At 37.6% G+C, this 19,351-nt stretch overlaps 2 protein-coding genes across 2 annotated transcripts; both read right to left on the reverse strand.

The window, feature by feature from the left end:
* Positions 1 to 2,972: 2,972 nt before the first annotated feature.
* On the reverse strand, positions 2,973 to 5,434 carry LOC112754457 (UPF0481 protein At3g47200). Its single transcript, XM_025802114.3, has 2 exons — positions 3,889 to 5,434; positions 2,973 to 3,808 (listed from the first exon to the last, which is right to left on the reverse strand). The coding sequence occupies exons 1-2, from the start codon at positions 4,591 to 4,593 to the stop codon at positions 3,128 to 3,130; spliced, it is 1,386 nt and encodes a 461-aa protein (XP_025657899.1). The 5' UTR covers positions 4,594 to 5,434; the 3' UTR covers positions 2,973 to 3,127.
* Positions 5,435 to 5,669: 235 nt separating this feature from the next.
* LOC112754456 (uncharacterized) lies at positions 5,670 to 9,128 on the reverse strand. Its single transcript, XM_025802112.3, has 3 exons — positions 7,861 to 9,128; positions 7,175 to 7,373; positions 5,670 to 6,411 (listed from the first exon to the last, which is right to left on the reverse strand). The coding sequence occupies exons 1-3, from the start codon at positions 8,557 to 8,559 to the stop codon at positions 5,885 to 5,887; spliced, it is 1,425 nt and encodes a 474-aa protein (XP_025657897.1). The 5' UTR covers positions 8,560 to 9,128; the 3' UTR covers positions 5,670 to 5,884.
* Between the last annotated feature and the right edge of the window lie 10,223 nt (positions 9,129 to 19,351).

A 19,351-nucleotide genomic window follows, 5' to 3' on the forward strand; every position in this document is an offset into this window, starting at 1 on the left:
ATAAGATTATAATTATAATTTTAAATTCTTTTTTGTTAAGATTAATTTGAATTATAATAATTTGATTAATAAAAATGTAACATATTATGTATTGTTTATTTTTTCTTAATCTAGTATTAAATGTATTAACTTTAAAATAGTTATTAATTAGTTTTAGTAATTTATTTTTTTCAATAAATCAAACATATATACTCAATGTGACCATAAATAACCTAGTAATACTTAAACCCACTAACAATTTTTTATATGTTATTTTACTGTCAAGTAAGAACATATCAAAATCAGCTCAAAATAAATAATAAATTATTAGAGAATTCTAATGCACAAAATTCTCTAATAAACAATAAATAATTTAAACCCACTAAAAAATAACTCAACACTTTTCTTTGATACCTGCAAAACATATACATGAAATAATATTATATCAATGTTAGTATACAGTTTTACAATCATTGACCGTATTTACTATACGTGACTCCTTCTTAAAAGTTATTCTACATACGTGTGCAGTCGAAAGATAAATTACTGGACTTTATTTTATTTTTCTAAATTACTATAATTATGCATTATTCATTAAATGCTACTTGTAATATAATTGTAATAGTGTAATATAATTATAATAAAGATATTTTTCTAAAATAAATTTAGAAGAGAGAATAGTGCTTTCATTTTGGAGGGAAAATGAATTGACGTGGAATTGACACTTTACTTTTATTAGTTGATAATGTATTAAATATTGATTTTATATAATTATAATAAAGAAATTTTCCTAAATTAGTATAATCATGCATTATTCGTTAAATGTTAATTGTAATATAATTATAATAAAGATATTTTTCTAAAATAAATTTAGAAGAGAAAATAGTGATTTCATTTTAAAGGAAAAATGAATTCATGAAAAATTGACACCTCACTTTTATTAGTTGGAGGAAAAATCTAGTTTTAGTATATTTCTCGTTATTATATATTTTTCTCTAATCATATATCCACTGTTTTCTTTCCTTCATTTCAGCATTTTGAATCTGGGTTTAACTTGTCGTAGTTCTCACTTCTCAGTCATTTTATTATATGTAGCTGATAACTATTGAAATTTTTTTATTAACATAGGAGAAAAATATATTATTATATGATAGAATTAATATGAGTATATTTTGTTATTAAATACACAAAGTTAATGTAAAATAAAATTACACATAAAAAAGCAAAGAAAATAAAATTAAAATAGCAAAAACGATAAAAAGATTACTTTTACAATTTTGTTTTGTCATTTTTATGTATAGAAGATTAGAAAATAATAAACTTTTGACTAAATTAATTTTGTATTTGTTGTATTCAAATTAAATAAGTAATAAGTTATATTATTTTAATTTATTCTTTAAATTTATATATCATAAAAATCAAATCAATATACATAATTTTAAATTGTGTGATACTTAAATATCTAATCAAATCAATTAGTTGATATAATTAATGCATCATAATGAATTGTATTTAATGAGTTAAATAAAATAAATTAAGAAACACTCTCAGAAACATGTTACGACTCTATCATTAAATGTAAAAAATTGATTTTTATATAATAGAATCGATAATATAATAGACGGCAAGAAAGAGAAAGATAAACATTTTAGATCTTAGGTTGTTTCATTTGGATGTTGTAATGTGGGTATCACATTATTTTACTTATTCTACCCTATAGACCTTTTTGCAATTTTATTTCAATATCAATAGAATTTCACTACCTTTTAGTAATAAATTAAAATCTAAAATAAAATTAAAAAAAAGTAAAGAATATAAAATTATTAATTAAAATTTTATTTTATTTTTTGTTATTATAATAGGTATTTTTATTTAATATACCAACACCGTACAAAATTAATCGTAAAAAAAGTATAAAATATAAATAAATATACTGAATTAAGAGATAAAATTATATTTGTTATCTTATTTTTACTTTTAGCAGCACAATAAAATATCATGGACTCAACATAATTTAAGATACAAATTATAATTAATTATACTTTTTATTTTAAAATATTTAAAATTAATCTTAAATAAATAAAAAAATTTAATAAATTAAATAAATTAATAAAATAATATAAATTAACTATTTTTTTTTATTAATTTTGTTGTTTTTTTTATTAATTTTATTGTTTTTTTCTGGCAACCTACGGCACTTAATCATTATTAATAGGCTATTGAGTAACAACACTCAACAAATATATATATATGGAAAAGTCTAGGGCCAGCAATTTTATTGCATTTTGGCCAGCATGTAACCAGCAGAGAAATGTGAGCCATTGGATGATATCTCACACCAATCTCACACCATCAAATCATCATTGATGGCTAGTTGATGGCTACCAATCACAAATGTTGCTGGCTCCTAACATTGCTCTATATATATATATATATGGTGGGTACTCCCATGAAGATATTATAATTGTCTTCATGTGATGATTTTTCTTTTTAACTCTTAGATAATGGAGTGTAGGGTTAGATTTTGATATGTTATAAAAGTGTTGTTTTTATTTGAAGTGTGGCCAAATCAATAAATCACACTTTTATACAAAGCATCTTCATAAAAAGATGTTTTTTGCATCTTCATTTGAGTAGCTCCCTATATATATACACTAAGCGTGTGGGTAAAGTACCCACAAACAAACTCCCACTACACCCTACCCTACTCACCCATGCCCACAATTTTATACAACATATATGTTCAGTCATATGGTTGGAAATTACACCTCTTTAAATTCAACACATAAAAAATTCTAACACGCAAACAAAAAGAAAATTAAGCGTATAGAATCACTGTTTTTTGTTTCATCTCCTGAATAATAAAGCAGTGATTAGAAAATAATTTCCAGATTTACAATCTCCTTTTGTTCTTTTTGAATTTTCAATATGAAACCTCTTTCTTTTACTATGTTTATGAAACTTTGATTTTGACACGTAACGACTAACGATGCTTATTTAAGATACACAGAGTAGAAGCTATTTTTATAAAGTAGATGATGATATGTAAAAATTTGTGCCAAAATGGGGGTCACACCAGATCAACAACTCTACAGACAGAGCCAGTATGTATGTCATTGTAGATCAGAAGAAAATCAGCGTCAATTAATCAATTAAATTTTTGGGGATCAAAATACTGATAAGCCGCGAAGTAGGTCTGAGCCACAGTAAGAAGCAACAAAACGAAGGCAGCAAGTGCAGAGATAAAGGACCATGGCGTATCAAAATACCTATACTTGAAGGTAGCCCACTGAACATGCCAACTATTACTATAATACTGATGAACCTCGTTGAATAACCGAGACAAGTAACACATTTCCAAGTCAACCGCGACGTCTTTGCCAGCGTTGTTAACGAAGCTCGCAACTTCCCCTTCAGTCCCAAAGTGGTTCTCTATTATGTTCCTGTCGCACAGGTACTCCACATCCCTGTACGTGTTTATGAGGCAGTCCAAAAGCGTGACGTACGTGGTGAACTGCTTGGAGCACGAGCTGTAGCACTGCTCGAACGCCACACAGTTGAGCAAGAACGAGCTCATGAAGTCGTCTACCGTTAGCATCGGCATCTCTATCACGCCGTGTTTGAATGTTACTTGCAGGAATGTTTCTTTGTCGTTCCCTGGGTTGATCTTGATCCCTGCGCACCGAAGCTTGGAGACGCAGTGGATCACGTGCGTTGGTGTTGACACCGTTTTTGGCTCTGCCACTTGTTCGTCGTTCGGGATGAAGCTGGACCGAATCAGGTCCAGTAAGTGCATCCCCTTTGCCGTCGTGCTCTTCTGCCTTATTACCTGTATTGCACATATTGAATACATATAGACGTAGGATTATTAAATATAAATATAATTGTGCATCATAAACTAGGACACACCTCGTCTGGCCTCAGCAAAATGTTATTGAAGAATTCCAGAGCGAGGGCGGTGAGCGAGGACGTTGACTTATCTTGGGGGATGTTTGAGACCTCAAACAAGCGTTGAAGGATGAAGAACGGGATCTGGTTTTCTAGCTTGAGGAAATCTCGGTAGAAAAAGGGTAAAATCCAGGCCATGGTGACTAAGGGATCGTTGAGTTCAAAGGGTACCAATCTTGCAACCTTGCGGAAGAGCTCGATGATGAAACAACCGTCAAGGACCATCATCTCGATGAAATCGTGGGTGTCTAGTTGAAGGGCTTCGGAGTAACACTCTCTGGCTCTGGATTCTAAGGGTGCCAGGGATTCTAATAGGGCCTCTAAAGTTAACCCATGGAGGTGTGTCCGAGCAAGTAGGGAAGCGAGGTAGCTCCACTTGTGTTCCTCGATCATGTTCAGGCGAGATTGGGCGCGGTGGTAAGGACCAATGGACACGATTCGGGGATGGTAGGCTTTTCCGTTTGCGTCGATTAGGCTCTGTGGAACCCTGAAGATGCAACAGGTTCTCTTGCCTGCGCCTTTACTTAAAAGTTTAGGGCTACCTGTGATCTTGGCTTGCATGGAAGCTAGTCTCTCTTGGTTAAACTTCCACTTGCACATGTCTATTACGTGGTAATTGTTTTTGTTGGGTTCTCCTCCATCTTCTTCATTGGAACTGTTTCCCATGGTGAAACTTGGTTGTCGGTGATAGATGGGAGTGGTGGCTTAGTTTCTTCCAATAATTTAGTTCGTCACGCTGTTGATTTTAATTTATATTTTGTTGGGACATGCATTACACATTACTTGCACGCATTGAATGGATGGCGTATTGACATTGGCCCAGGCTCTTTAATGTGGCAACTGGGGAAGCCGACACCTTTGAAAGTTTTGTTATTTGATGGACCATATGAAAAGGGGACGGAAGCAGAAATTACTGGAGAATGTCCTCGGAATTAAGACACTATGATCATCATTTGAAGACCAAACACATATAAAAATGTTTTTTTTATTTTTTGTTCAAGCAATTTGGTATGTGTTTGAACATCAGAATTCCTAGCCATAAGGGGTATTTTAAATTTGTAGGGGGTTGATACTTGATGGTTGATACTTTCTCTAAAATAAAACTGTTTACACAACTTGATAAAATTTTGGTAGGCCCAAACTGAAGGCATACGTTGGTTCCACTAAATGGGTAAATGTGGAACGGGAAGAAACCAAACAAGTGTACCTCCATAGAGAAAGAGAGTGCTTCAATTGGGCCAGGACACTAGTCGATATATTTTTAATATTGACTATTTTGGAAGTTGAATTCTTGATAGATGGAGCCCAGTCTCACAACGTTCATCCCCAGAAATCAAAATAGGCCCAGGAAAGCACAACACAAACCAAGAGCTGCAAACGATAGCGATCGATCACTGCCACTGGAAAAGCATAACCTGAAGAGAATCCATCTGGGTTGATTAACACAACAAGGAGATCAGTAAAAGAAATCCAGAAACAAACAATATGCAAATTTAGTCCAAAAAAAAAAAAACAATATGCAAATTTGACTTGACAAGTCATATCCAAGCACGAAAAGAAAAGGGGCATTGGAAAAAGAAAAAAACATAAGATTAGACTGATTGGTCCTTGTCAAATTGATCCTTTCTTGAGTGAAGTGCGTGGTACTCAATCCTCATTACATACTATTCTCCGCCGACAACTAACATCTAACAATTCCTTCTTCTAATATTAATTAATAAATAATAAACATAACATCAACATTAAGTGTGAAAATTATAAATATTAAGAAAGATGACTTGCTACATACACGAGTCATGTACATATACCCAGATTATCTTCTTGGGTTTACTTTTTTTTTTTTTAAAGCTTATATCTAACTAAGCCTATTCTAAGGTGGTGAAAAAAGAAAAGAAAGAATAAGGTAAAATCTTTGACAATTTAATTAGCTCAGCTGCGTCAAAATTTGGCCACATTTTTAACATTCTAGCTCCTCTGAGAATTCTTCAACTAGAAACCCAAAGATAGCAAGTTCAAGCTCCCCAGCCATGTCCCTTATCTGATCCACATTTTTCTTCTTCCAACCATTTTCCTCTTCTCTAGTAAAATCTTCTTCTATCATCATGTCAATTGTGTTTGACTCCACTTGTTTCCAAAGCTCCATTCTCTTGCACACCTTTCTCACCACCATGTCCCTATGATTATAATCTTCTAAGCACTCAATTTCCCTCTCTTCCTCTGCAATGACATCAGATACAAGTCTCTTAAGGCCTTCTGGGAATTGAAGTCTTGATGACTCAAAGAGAGCTTCAAATACTTGTTCTATCAAGCCATTTTCTTTACACGATAATGCTTCACTGGCCTCGTATACATATCCATCATCTTCCATGACCGTTTCATCCTCCTCCTCTTCTTGATCCAGCATTATTTTCTCGAGTTCTACCGGATCTAGCCCCGCGAGTTTCTCGAATCTACGAAGCTTGTACAATAGCTGCTGCTTAGTTCCTATCAAAATAAAAAATTATCAATCATAAATAATATATATGATTGATGTTCAAACAATGCAAAACATGGAAAACAATGAGTTCAAGATGCATTAAGGCTCAGACGCTATTAGTGGGAAATTTAAGGCGTGGGAAACCGGAAACAGATCATAAAATGGGTTCCACCACTAGTTTAATTACCATAGCCATGTTAAATTGATCTGTAACTAAGAATTGGTATGCAACAACCAAAAAGGACCAACTTTTATGAAACCCCAAAGGGCTAAGATAGGTCAAATGTTATGCAGCGCATTAAATACAAGTATATCCCAATCTAGGAGAGATTTCCTAACATGAAAAGATGTGGGTCACGTTAGAATTTATTTACAAAATGGCACAAATACTTTTCAACTTAGCTGTAAAAACAAAGAGTACGCCAAAGCCACATTGAATAGGAAATGCTCTCTGAGTGCTTAGCATATGTGATCTTCCAAATGGAACCCACATAGATAGCGCGGTTACAATATCGACACAATCACATCACATAGAATGATGAATCTCTTTTTGCTCTTAGGCTAATTAAGTAGGTGCACAGTTTTCATTATTAATCTGCAGTGATAAGATAATTGAGTATGAAATGAATGAACACAAATAAAAAAACAGTGACACCACCATTTCTCCATCACCAAATGAAAGAGGCGTGTGGGATGGGGCGTTGAGGGAAAACGACGGCACAACAAACAGAGAGAATGGTACAAAAATAAATAAATGAAATTATGACATACTCTGCATTATGGCATAGCTGCACTCCAAATCGAAACCATGCTCCTCATTTTCGTCCTCCTCGTCGTTTCCATGCGCTTCGTCATCGTCCTCGAAGGGTGGGTCTAGAACAGACACGGGACTACACTGTTCCTTATCTTCTTCTTCTAGTTCCCCCGATTGGAATTTATGCACACTCTCACCGCCGTTACTTTCTTTGTCCTATTAAGATAAGATAAAATGTTCATCAGCAAATATGTTATAAATTAATATGGAAGGTAATTCCAGTTCTAACGAAATATTCAAATTAATGTTATTGAGTGACGATGCTAGCTATTTATTGTGGTACAAGATGCCCTCTTTACAAATTGAACAAGAACAATACAAACTTGGAACCGTTATGTGCTTAATCGCGAATGTGGGGATCTAATGACAGCAAGCAAGAGCAAACAAAAATCACAGTTTGTCATGTTTTATGAAAAAAGTCCACTCGATGTGAGAAAATGGAGAAAAGATTTGCATGTGGCAGAAACAGAATCGAAAAGTACAATCATAAAAGCATAATAATCATAATAACAACACGGTCCATGGAGCTAAATCTTAAATGAAATAGCAGATTACCGAGAAAGAATAAACTAAACCCCTGAATGATTAATATAGTAAGGTTGAGAGACTAGTTGACTCAGAAAACAAAAACTGATTAACGAACCTGCGTAGTGTGGGGAGTCTGTGGTGATGAGGGCGGAGGTGAAGGTAGCTCCGGCGTGTTGAGGCCGGAGGAGGAGGAGGGGCTCTTTTGAAGAACAAAACGGAATGGGCTTTCAAAGAATCCTCCATTGTGAATAATATGGTGGTGGTGGTGGTCATCAAAGTTTGTACTAGTGCTACTTGAGGTTTCCATGTCGAGAGACTCATCATCGTTGCTCTCTGACCAAACAGAGTATGAACATCGAAACCCCAACTCGTAGGATCTATTAATCACATTTTCTCGATCTTTGAGGGAGCTCACCTTGAGCTTGTGCTTGCGGCGGTTCTGCTTTAGTCTCCTGAAGAAGGAGCCCAATAGGCCGAAGCCGTGATTGGTCTTCTTGTGTTTGTGGATCCTGAGAGCGGCTTCGAGAAGAAGCGCGGCGGTTCGAGAAGGAATGTGAAGGAATATGGGCTTCTTGTTATTATTGGGCGATGGGAATTCCAAGAGAGGGGATTTGGTGGTGGTGGTGGTAGTGGAGGTGGAGAAGCATGCGTTCTTGCAGAGATTGAGTGGGAAAGTTGTGCTGCGTTGTTTGTTGTTGACGAGAGTAGTAGTGGTGGTCTTCATGTGGGTTCTCCTATCGGAAATGTACTTGTTTAGCAGGAAAGGCTCTTGCTCTTCTTTCAGAAGCTCCTGTAACATGGACTTGTGACCCATCACGTTAGTTTTGGTTCAAGACGGAGAGAGCAGAGTTTGAGGAACGCGAGTGTTGTAGCTACAACATTGGGGGGAAGAGAGACAGAGAGAAAGAAAGAGAGAATGCCGTGGAAATTCAAATCTAGTGTAATAGAAAAGGTTAAAGTATCCAGGTTATAAGAGCAGAGAAGAGAAGAGACTGGTTGGTGAATGGTAAACAAATTACTATAGAATAATGTTCCGGAGTGGAGGTGGGGGAGACAATACAAAACACAACAAATATTTAAAATTCTGTATTCTATAATCTGTATGTAGATTGTAGAGCCAGGAGGGGGCTAGCCGGCTAGGTAGGCTGCTTCCATAAAACAAAATACTGACTACTGCTATACTAATACACAAAATCACTTCCTCAACTACAGATTATGGTCATTAGTAACTAATTTGGATTAGGATGCCAGCGGTTGTAAACCATGTTTTAAATGTTACCGCAAATCCGTAATTAGCTAATTATATACTCTACGTTTTTGTCTCAGCGCTCAATATTTGACTGCTGAGTGCTGACAAGGCTACCACTACACAAGGCTCTCTTTATTGTTGTTCAGTTCTCCCTTCTCCCTTTATCCTAGTATCCTACCTCAACTATTCCCTGTATTCACATCACTTCTGCTTCTACACATCAACTTCTTCATCCACATAAATATATGATGGATTTTATGGTGCCTGTAGTGTCTAAATTGTCTAACTTATTTTTATAAGTGAAAAATAAAATGTATGAAGTAAACATAAAATATTTAAAGTTTATTAAATATTATTTCTTTGCCTTTTTTAGTAAGTTAGGCACTATGTTTTAGGCACCATAACATTCACCTATATATATATATATCTAAAACTTTCTTGGGTACGTGATCTCTTCCCCCTAAAATCGCAAAAATATCAACATAAAAAATCCAATTACCGTAGTACTGTTGATAAACAGTTTCTCAAAAGTGCAATTAATTTCATTGGAAATAGGTGACTTAATGGGAATTCAAATATCCAATCAACATATGTGAGATCCCTAATGAATAAACTACGTTTTTTTTTTTAAATAAAAGAGCTCAACACACTAAAGTGGAACATACGTCGTCAAATAACACAAACATATAGATAACTCCAAAAGTACCCAACGCCAATGACAAGAAATCCGCATGTCATCTCTAGCATAGCCATCAACAATACGAGGACTGGACCCCTCTCCACTCGTCGCAGCTAAGCATGGTCATGTGGAAGACTTCGTCAACTCCTTTGCTTTTATTCCGAAATATCCTCCTATTCCTCTCCATCCAAATGTGCGAGATGATCGCACAGAAGCACCTCAAGCGTTGCTTTCGATCCTCTTTTCTACGCGGCTCATCTGTCCAACTTAAGAAATGGTCCTTCATCAAATTCGGAAGAGACCAGCGTCGGCCAAGCACCGATAACCACCCATTCCACACCTGCCAAGTAAAATCACAGCCAAGAAACAAGTGATGGACCTGCTCAACCTCGTTAGTACATAAGACACAACGCTTATCATCTTGCTAATAATCCCGAACCGACTTAGCCATTCTTTGGTATTCACCCGGTCTACTAGGACAAACCAAGTAAATAGCTCCACTCTTGGTGGAACCAAACCTTTTCAGACGGCCTTCGTAAAGCTGTAACTGGTTATCTCCTCTGATAGCATTCCTTCTTGTAGCACCTATCAAATTTCCACACAACTCTATCCTCTCTAGTATTCACTAGCCTGACAGGTCTCAAAGCCTCATGTAGCTGACTTAGGAGGTCTAACTCCTATTGAAAAGGCTCTCGCCTCCATTGGAAGTTCCAAACCCACTGTAACCCCTCCCAAAACCCACAATCCCCAATAACCGAACCACATTGGTTTGAAACAAAGAAGAGTCGGGGGAACCGTTCTTTCAAGGACCCACCATGTAACCAAACATCCTCCCAAAACCGAGTCCGTTGGCCATCACCAATCTCCAAAGCCAGGCCAGTAATCATCTTATCCTTCAAATGTTGCTCCTTAATTTTTATGTGGCAAATATCCTTCCAAGGGCCCCTCTAGTAGGCAACACTTGGGTGGACAGTAACTCATTTGGCCTCAGATTATTGCATGAATAGACCACCTTCTTCCATAACGGGCATTCTTCTTTAGAAAAACGCCACCACCACTCAAACAACAGTGCAGTGTTACGAATCATAGCATCTCCAACTCCCAGCCCGCTGGTGCGGTAATTTACAACCACACTTACTAACCGGCAAGTGCACTGGGTCGTACCAAGTAATACCTTACATGAGTAAGGGTCGATCCCACGAGGATTGATGGATTGAGCAACAATAGCGTTTGATAGGATTAGTTAGACAAACAGAAAATAGTGTTGAGATGCAATATAAAAGACATTAAACAATATAAAAAATATTAAAGATATGCAGATAAATAAGTTGGGAATAAAATATGGAGAAGATAGTTAAGGTTTCAGAGTTATCTATTTTTTCGGATTAATTTTTCTTACTAACTATTTTAATCATGTAGGATTTAATTTATGGCAAACTATATGTGACTAGACCCTAATTCCTTAGACCTTCCTAGTCTCCTCTAAAATTCATTAACTGCCAATTCCTTGGTCAATTAATTCCAATTAGAGGGTGATAATCAATTTCTAGTTTATATGCCACAAAAACTCTAATTATCCAAGAGGTAAAAGGATTATATGTCACGTATCCTATTAAATTCAGATAATTAAAATTTAGGAGAAATAGTTTTCAAGCTGTTGTTCAGGTAAAGAGCTTTTCCAAGTTTTACAAGAACTCAAATAAAAATAGGGTCATACTTCCGTTCCACCCAAATTCATAAAATAAAGAGCGAAAACAACTCTTAAATTATAAACCCATACATAAATTAAAATAGTAAAAGCAATAAAATTAATCCATAGAAATAGACAGAGCTCCTAACCTTAACAGTGGAGGTTTAGTTGCTCATGGAAAAGAGAAAATAAGGATTCAGGTCCAAATGTACCGTCTTCCAATTTGATGGCATCAGATCCCTTTTTATAACTAATCCTAATAAATTTAAAATCTAATATTTAAAATTAAACTTAAGATAATATCTTTTCCTAATTTAAGATTTGAATTTAAATTTGAATTAATTAACAGATCTTCAGTTGATGGGTGGGGACCACTTGTTCCGCCCATTCTGCAGCTTCTAATCTGTGTTTTCTGGGCTGAAAATTGAGTTAAAACAGCCCAGAAATCGCCCCCAGCATTTTTCTGCATTTTCTGCACGTGGCGCATGTGACGCGTCCGCGTCGTCCACGCGTTCGCGTCATTTGTGCAGATTCCACGCGATCGCGTCATTGCAATTTCTTCCATTCCGCGCGGTCGCGTGAGCCATGCGTCCGCGTCGGTATTCGCTGGTCATCTCCTTGGCTTCTTCTCTTTCTCTGCAGAAACTCCATCAAATTCCGCCAAATGCTACCTAAAATAAACAGTATTGTACAAAAATCAAAATAGCATCCATAGTGGCTAAAATATATTTAATTCTTAATTAAATTCAACAATTTAGATGCAAATTCACTAGGAAAAGATAGACAAGATGCTCACGCATCACAACACCAAACTTAAACTGTTGCTTGTCCTCAAGTAACCAAAACTAATATAAGCTTAGGATGTGAATTTGCATGAGAATGAGAGTTCGATTAAGCTCATGTCTCTTCTTATAGTGGGGTTTACAACTGCAATCCTGAATAGTTTTGGCATCTCACTTTATCCTTTGAAGTTTAGGATGATTGGCATCCATAGGAACTCAGAATTCATATAGTGTTATTGATTTTCCTAGTTCAGTATGTTGATTCTTGAACACAGCTACTTTATGAGTCTTGGCTGTGACCCTAAGCATTTTATTTTCCAGTATTACCACCGGATACATAAATGCCACAGACACATAACTGGGTGAACCTTTTCAGATTGTGACTCAGCTTTGCTAGAGTCCCCAGTTAGAGGTGCCCAGAGTTCTTAAGCACACTCTTTTTGCTTTGGACCACGACTTTAACCGCTCAGTCTCAAGCTTTTCACTTGACACCTTCACGCCACAAACACATGGTTAGGGATAGCTTGATTTAGCCGCTTAGGCCAGGATTTTATTCCTTTGGGCCCTCCTATCCATTAATGCTCAAAGCCTTGGATCCTTTTTACCCTTTGCCTTTTAGTTTGAAGGGTTATTGGCTTTTTCTGCTTGCTCTTCCTTTTTTTTCCTTTTTTTCTTTATTTTATTTTTTTTCGCAAGCCTTTGTGTTTTTCACTGCTTTTTCTTGCTTCAAGAGTCAATTTTATGATTTTTCAGATTATCAATAACATTTCTCTTTTTCATCATTCTTTCAAGAGCCAACAATTTTAACATTCATAAGCTTCACTATCAAAAAATATGCACTGTTCATGTCATGCATTCAGAATCACAGAAAATACCACCACATTTAAGTAAATAAGACTATTATTCAATATAGACCCACTTTCTCATGCAATATATCACTCCTATATTTTTATTTTTATTTTTATTTTTAAATTTTTTTTAATTTAAGCTCAGTGAGTAATACATGAGACATCTTTTCAGAATTAAAGCAATAGAAAAACTAAACTAGTCCTAGGATTCTAACTAATAAAGGATCATGCAACAAACAAAGCAAAATAACAGGAAACTGGAACATAACATAGAAAAAGAGGGGAGGAATAAAAAATGAAAGGAACTCAACCACCTTAATTATCCTAGCGGTCGCTTTATTCTTCAGGTTGTGCTCCTTCGCGAAGATGATTCGCCTCCCTTTTGTACTAGAAAACCTGTAAGCGCAGCGTCAACACCAAACTTAATAGTTTGCTTGTCCTCAAGCAAAGAGGAACTGAAATTAGAAAAGACAAATATTAAAATGAAAGAAAAAATAAAAGGATAAGAGAATAAGAGAGAAGTAGGATTGGGAGAGAGAGAGAAAGAAAACTGGGCGGCGCAAGCGACACGGCTGCGTGGGGGCACGCAGTCGCGTGAAGGGAATTGCGCGTCCAGCGATAGTCCAGCACCACTCTAGCACAACTTTCAGCTGTGCACCCGTTTTACGTCGAAAATCAGGGCACGCGGCCTCGTGGGTCACGCGGTCGCGTGGGAGGCCATTACGCCCATACGACGCAGACGCGTCGGCGATGCGGTCGCGTGGAACAAATTGTGCCATTGGCACGCCTCCAGCCACGCTCCAGCGTGACTCTCTGTTCGTTTTTATTTTTCTCTTCTCCCCTTGCGACGCGGACGCGTCGCTGATGCAGTCGCGTCGCGTAGTATTTTTTTTTTTTAGCTTGAGCTGGTCGGTTCCTGGAAGAACATAGCTGCATGATCAGAGAATTAGTAAGAACTCGATAAAAAAAATAACTAAGAAAAACTACTACGAAAAATGGCGAAGGATACGAAATTATCAAGTTGCCTCCCGACAAGCGCTTCTTTAACGTCACTAGCTTGACGGTCAGTTCTGCTAGTTCAGCAGATGAGTGGACCTCTGGCGGTCAATTTCGCCTCCAAGATAGTGCTTCAACCTCTGGCCATTCACTGTAAATTTCCTGTTAGAATTTTCTTCCTGTATTTCCACATGACCATATGGCGAGGTTCTGGTAACCACAAACGGTCCTGACCACCGGGATTTCAGCTTCCCGGGAAAGAATTTGAGCCTTGAATTATACAGAAGCACTCTTTGTCCTGGCTCAAAGACTCTGATGGCAATCTTCTTATCATGCAGTAGCTTGGTTCTTTCCTTATAGAGCTTGGCATTCTCATAGGCTGAATATCTGAATTCATCAAGCTCATTCAACTGAAGCATCCGCTTAATTCCTGCAGCTTCTGAATCAAGATTCAGGTACCTGATTGCCCAATAAGCCTTGTGCTCCAGCTCCACTGGCAAGTGACAGGCTTTGCCATAGACTAACTGATATGGGGACATGCCAATTGGAGTCTTGTATGCTGTCCGGTATGCCCAGAGAACATCATCAAGCTTCCTAGACCAGTCCTTTCTTGAAACACTGACGGTCTTCTCCAGAATCCTCTTAAGCTCCCTGTTGGAAACTTCAACCTGTCCACTTGTCTGAGGGTGATAGGGGGTTGCCACCTTATGACGGACTCCATATCTATGCAGAAGAAAGTCCAACTGTCTGTTACAGAAGTGACTTCCTCCATCACTAATGAGTGTCCTTGGGATGCCAAACCGGCTAAAGATATACCTCTGAAGAAAGCTCATTACCACCTTGGCATCATTGGTGGGCAAAGCCTCAGCTTCCACCCATTTGGACACATAGTCGACTGCTACTAGGATATAGTTGTTTGAATGTGAGGGTGGGAAAGGTCCCATGAAATCAATACCCCACACATCAAACAACTCAACCTCAAGAAGTCCCTGCTGTGGCATTTCATGGTTAGCAGGGAGATTTGCAGCTTTTTCACATCTGCCACAGTGCTTTAGGAAAGCTCTTGAGTCCCTGAAGAGAGTCAGCCAGTAGAACCCGCTCTGAAGGACTTTTGTTGCTGTCCTTTCACCACCAAAGTGGCCTCCATACTCAGAACCATGACAGTGCCAGAGAATCTGCTATTTTTCTTCATCTGGGACACACCTCCGGATAATTCCATCTGAGCACCTTTTAAAAAGGTATGGTTCTTCCCAAATGTAGTACTTTGCATCAGTCAATAGCTTCTTCACTTGTTGCCTACTGTACTCCCTTGGGATAAAATTCATGGCTTTATAATTTGCAATGTCTGCAAACCATGGTGCCTGCTGAATGAGAAACAATTGCTCATCTGGAAACGTTTCAGTCACAACTGTGGGTGGTTGTACTCCTGCTTCAGGCTCAATTCTGGAGAGATGATCAGCTACTTGATTTTCTGACCCTTTCCTGTCTTTTATCTCAATATCAAACTCTTGAAGGAGCAACACCCATCTGATTAATCTTGGTTTAGAATCCTGTTTGGTTAGAAGATACTTCAAAGCAGCATGGTCAGTATAAACAATAACCTTAGAACCAAGTAAATAGGACCTAAATTTATCAACAGCATACACAACAGCTAATAATTCCTTTTCTGTAGTTGTATAATTCTTTTGAGCATCATTTAACACACGACTGGCATAATAAATGACATGTACAAGCTTACCATGCCTCTGTCCTAAAACGGCTCCTATAGCAAAATCACTAGCATCACACATTAATTCAAATGGTAAATCCCAGTCAGGGGGAGCTATAATGGGAGCAGAAGTAAGGTTTGCTTTCAGAGTTTCAAAAGCATGCAGACAATCAGAATCAAAGACAAAAGATACATCAACAACCAACAAGTTGCTCAATGGTTTAGCAATTTTAGAAAAATCCTTTATAAATCTTCTATAAAATCCTGCATGACCCAAGAAACTCCTAATTGCCTTAACATTAGTTGGTGGTGGTAATTTTTCAATTACCTCCACCTTTGCTCTGTCAACCTCATATCTAATATCAATAAACTTTTTTATTAACTATATGTTTTTTCACTAGGTAAATCGAAAAGATCTCTATTTGACAGGGCTTCTTCCTATACCTATGAATTCCATTGGACTCAGAAATGATACATTGGAAGACTCAAAAGATTCTGCCAATATCAATAGGTTTATTGTTACATTTGTAATGAAAAAACTTCCATAAAAAGCATCCAGATAACCACGATTAGATGACCAATCATATATGGCATTGATTATTTTTTCTATTTAGATACGCTCGAATGACCCCTTTCTCATAATGAGAATGTATATAACCCTATTCTGGTCTGGTCCGGTATGGAATGAACTTAGAATCTAGAATCTTGAAATCCGGTGTCCAAGAACAATGCATTCTGTAACCATAAAATGGCATTTTTCCCAATTTAAAACAAGGTTTGATTCTTGACACCGTTTCAAGACAAGAGATAAATGTTTAAGGCATGATTCAAAAGAATTACCAAAAACAGAAAAGTCATCCATAAATATTTCAATAAACTTTTCAACCATATCAGAAAAAATTGAAAGCATACACCTCTGAAAAGTTGCTGGAGCATTGCAAAGTCCAAATGGCATTCTCCTGTAGGCAAATACTCCAAAGGGGCATGTGAATGCTGTCTTTTCTTGATCTTGAGGGTCCACTGCAATTTGATTATATCCAGAATATCCATCTAGAAAACAATAAAAAGAATGACCAGCTAACCTCTCAAGCATCTGATCAATGAAAGGGAGGGGGAAATGATCCTTCCTTGTAGTAGTGTTGAGCCTCCTGTAATCTATGCACATTCTCCATCCTGTGACTGTTCTTGTAGGAATAAGCTCATTCTTTTCATTCTTGATCACCGTCATCCCTCCTTTCTTGGGAACTACCTGCACAGGACTTACCCAAGGACTGTCAGAAATAGGGTAAATAATACCTGCTTCCCATAATTTCATTACCTCTTTTTGGACCACCTCTTTCATAGTTAGATTGAGTCTCCTTTGTGGTTGCACAACTGGTTTAGCATCATCTTCAAGAAGGATCTTGTGCATACACCTAGTTGGACTAATCCCCTTTAAGTCACTGATGGTCCACCCAAGAGCTGTTTTATGGCTTCTGAGCACTGAAATAAGCGCCTCTTCCTCTTCAGGCTTCAGGGAAGAGCTAATAATTACTGGATATGAATCATTTTCACCCAAAAACACATATTTCAGAGAAGGGGGTAAGGGTTTTAGCTCAGGCTTGGGGGCTTCCTTCTCCCTTATAGGCGTGTTCATCAGCTCCTTTTGGGGTGGTGAATCATCAACTTCAACTAATTCACACTCAGAAATAGGATCCAGAACATCATCAAGTACTTCAGCTTCCAGTACTTCTTGAACAAGTGGTTCAATAACATCTATTTTCATACACCCCTTAGAACCATTGGGGTGCTTGAGAGCTTCAAAAACATTTAGGACCACCTGTTCTTCATTGACCCTCAGGGTTAATTCACCCTTTTGTACATCAATCAGAGCTCTACCTGTAGCTAAAAAGGGTCTACCAAGTATAATAGAGGGTTTACCTCCTCTTCCATGTCTAATATAACAAAATCAACAGGAAAAATAAATGGTCCTACTTTAACAAGTAAATCTTTAACCACACCTACAGGTAATTTAATAGAAAGGTCAGCAAGTTGAAGAGAAATACGAGTAGGTTTTACCTCCTCAATTTGAAGCTTTTTCATCACTGAAAGTGGCATGAGGTTGATGCTAGCTCCAAGATCACATAAAGCTCTCTGAATGCCGACTTCTCCAATGGTGCAAGGAATGACAAAGCTCCCTGGGTCTGGCATCTTCTCAGGAAGGGTGTGTTGAATAATAGCACTGCATTTCTTGGTTAACACCACGGTTTCTTGCTCCTTCCAATTCCTCTTGTGTGTCAACAACTCTTTCATAAATTTAGCATAGAGAGGCATTTGCTCCAGAGCCTCTGCAAAAGGGATGTTAATTTGCAGCTTCTTGAAGACATCTAAAAATTTAGAGAATTGTTTTTCTTTGGACGCCTTCTGAAGCCTCTGAGGATATGGCATTTTCGGCTTGTATTCAGGGGCCTTTTGGTAAGGTGGGATAAGTGTCAAGAGAGTCAGGAAACGGGTTGTCTACACGCTTAGGAGGGGCGTGCTCTACTTCTTCTTTCTTCTCCTCTAGAGCTTCCTTTTCAACTAGATCTTCATTGACCTTAGTCTCAGAACTAGCTACCTTACCACTTCTCAATTGAATGGCCTTACAATCTTCTCTTGGGTTCACTACTGTATCACCAAGGAATGTATTTGAAGATTTTCAGGTAATTGCTTGCTCATTTGACCCATTTGCACCTCCAAGTTTCTAATGGAGGCTCTGGTTTCTTGTATGAAACTCATCATCATCTCCCATTTAGGATCTTCTTGGGATTTAGAATTTGCCTGCTGGTGCACGAAATTGTGATGTCCAGGCTCAAACTATTCCTGGCACGTGAGCAACTTGGTACGCGTAATCGTGATTACACATTCATAATATGTCATAACTTCGATACAACTAACTAGCAAGTGCACTGGGTAGTCCAAGTAATACCTTACGTGAGTAAGGGTCGAATCCCACGGAGATTGTTGGTATGAAGCAAGCTATGGTCACCTTGTAAATCTCAGTTAGGCAGATATAAAATAATTATGGAGTTTTCGAATGATAAATAATAGAATAGGGATAGAGGCACTTATGTAAATCATTGGTAGGAATTTTAGATAAGCGAATGGAGATGCTTTTCGTTCCTCTGAACCTCTGCTTTCCTGCTATCTTCATCCAATCAGTCTTACTCCTTTCCATGGCTGGCTTTATGTGATACATCACCACTGTCAATGGCTACTATCGGTCATCTCTCGGGAAAATGATCCAATGCCCTGTCACGGCACGGCTAATCGTCTGGAGGCATCACCCTTGTCAATGGCTTCATCTTATCCTCTCAGTGAATAATATGCTCACGCACCCTGTCACGGCACCGCTATTCATCTGTCGGTTCTCGATCATGCTGGAATAGGATTTACTATCCTTTTGCGTCTGTCACTAACGCCCTGCAATCGCGAGTTCGGAGCTCGTCACAGTCATTCAATCATTGAATCCTACTCGGAATACCACAGACAAGGTTTAGACCTTCCGGATTCTCTTGAATGCCGCCATCATTCTAGCTTACGCCACGAAGATTCTGGTTAGGAGATCTAAGAGATATTCATTCTAGCTTATTTCATGTAGAACGGAAGTGTTTGTCAGGCACGCGTTCATAAGGG

Source organism: Arachis hypogaea, chromosome 16 (genome assembly GCF_003086295.3).
Source record: "Arachis hypogaea cultivar Tifrunner chromosome 16, arahy.Tifrunner.gnm2.J5K5, whole genome shotgun sequence".
Lineage (NCBI taxonomy): Eukaryota > Viridiplantae > Streptophyta > Magnoliopsida > Fabales > Fabaceae > Arachis > Arachis hypogaea.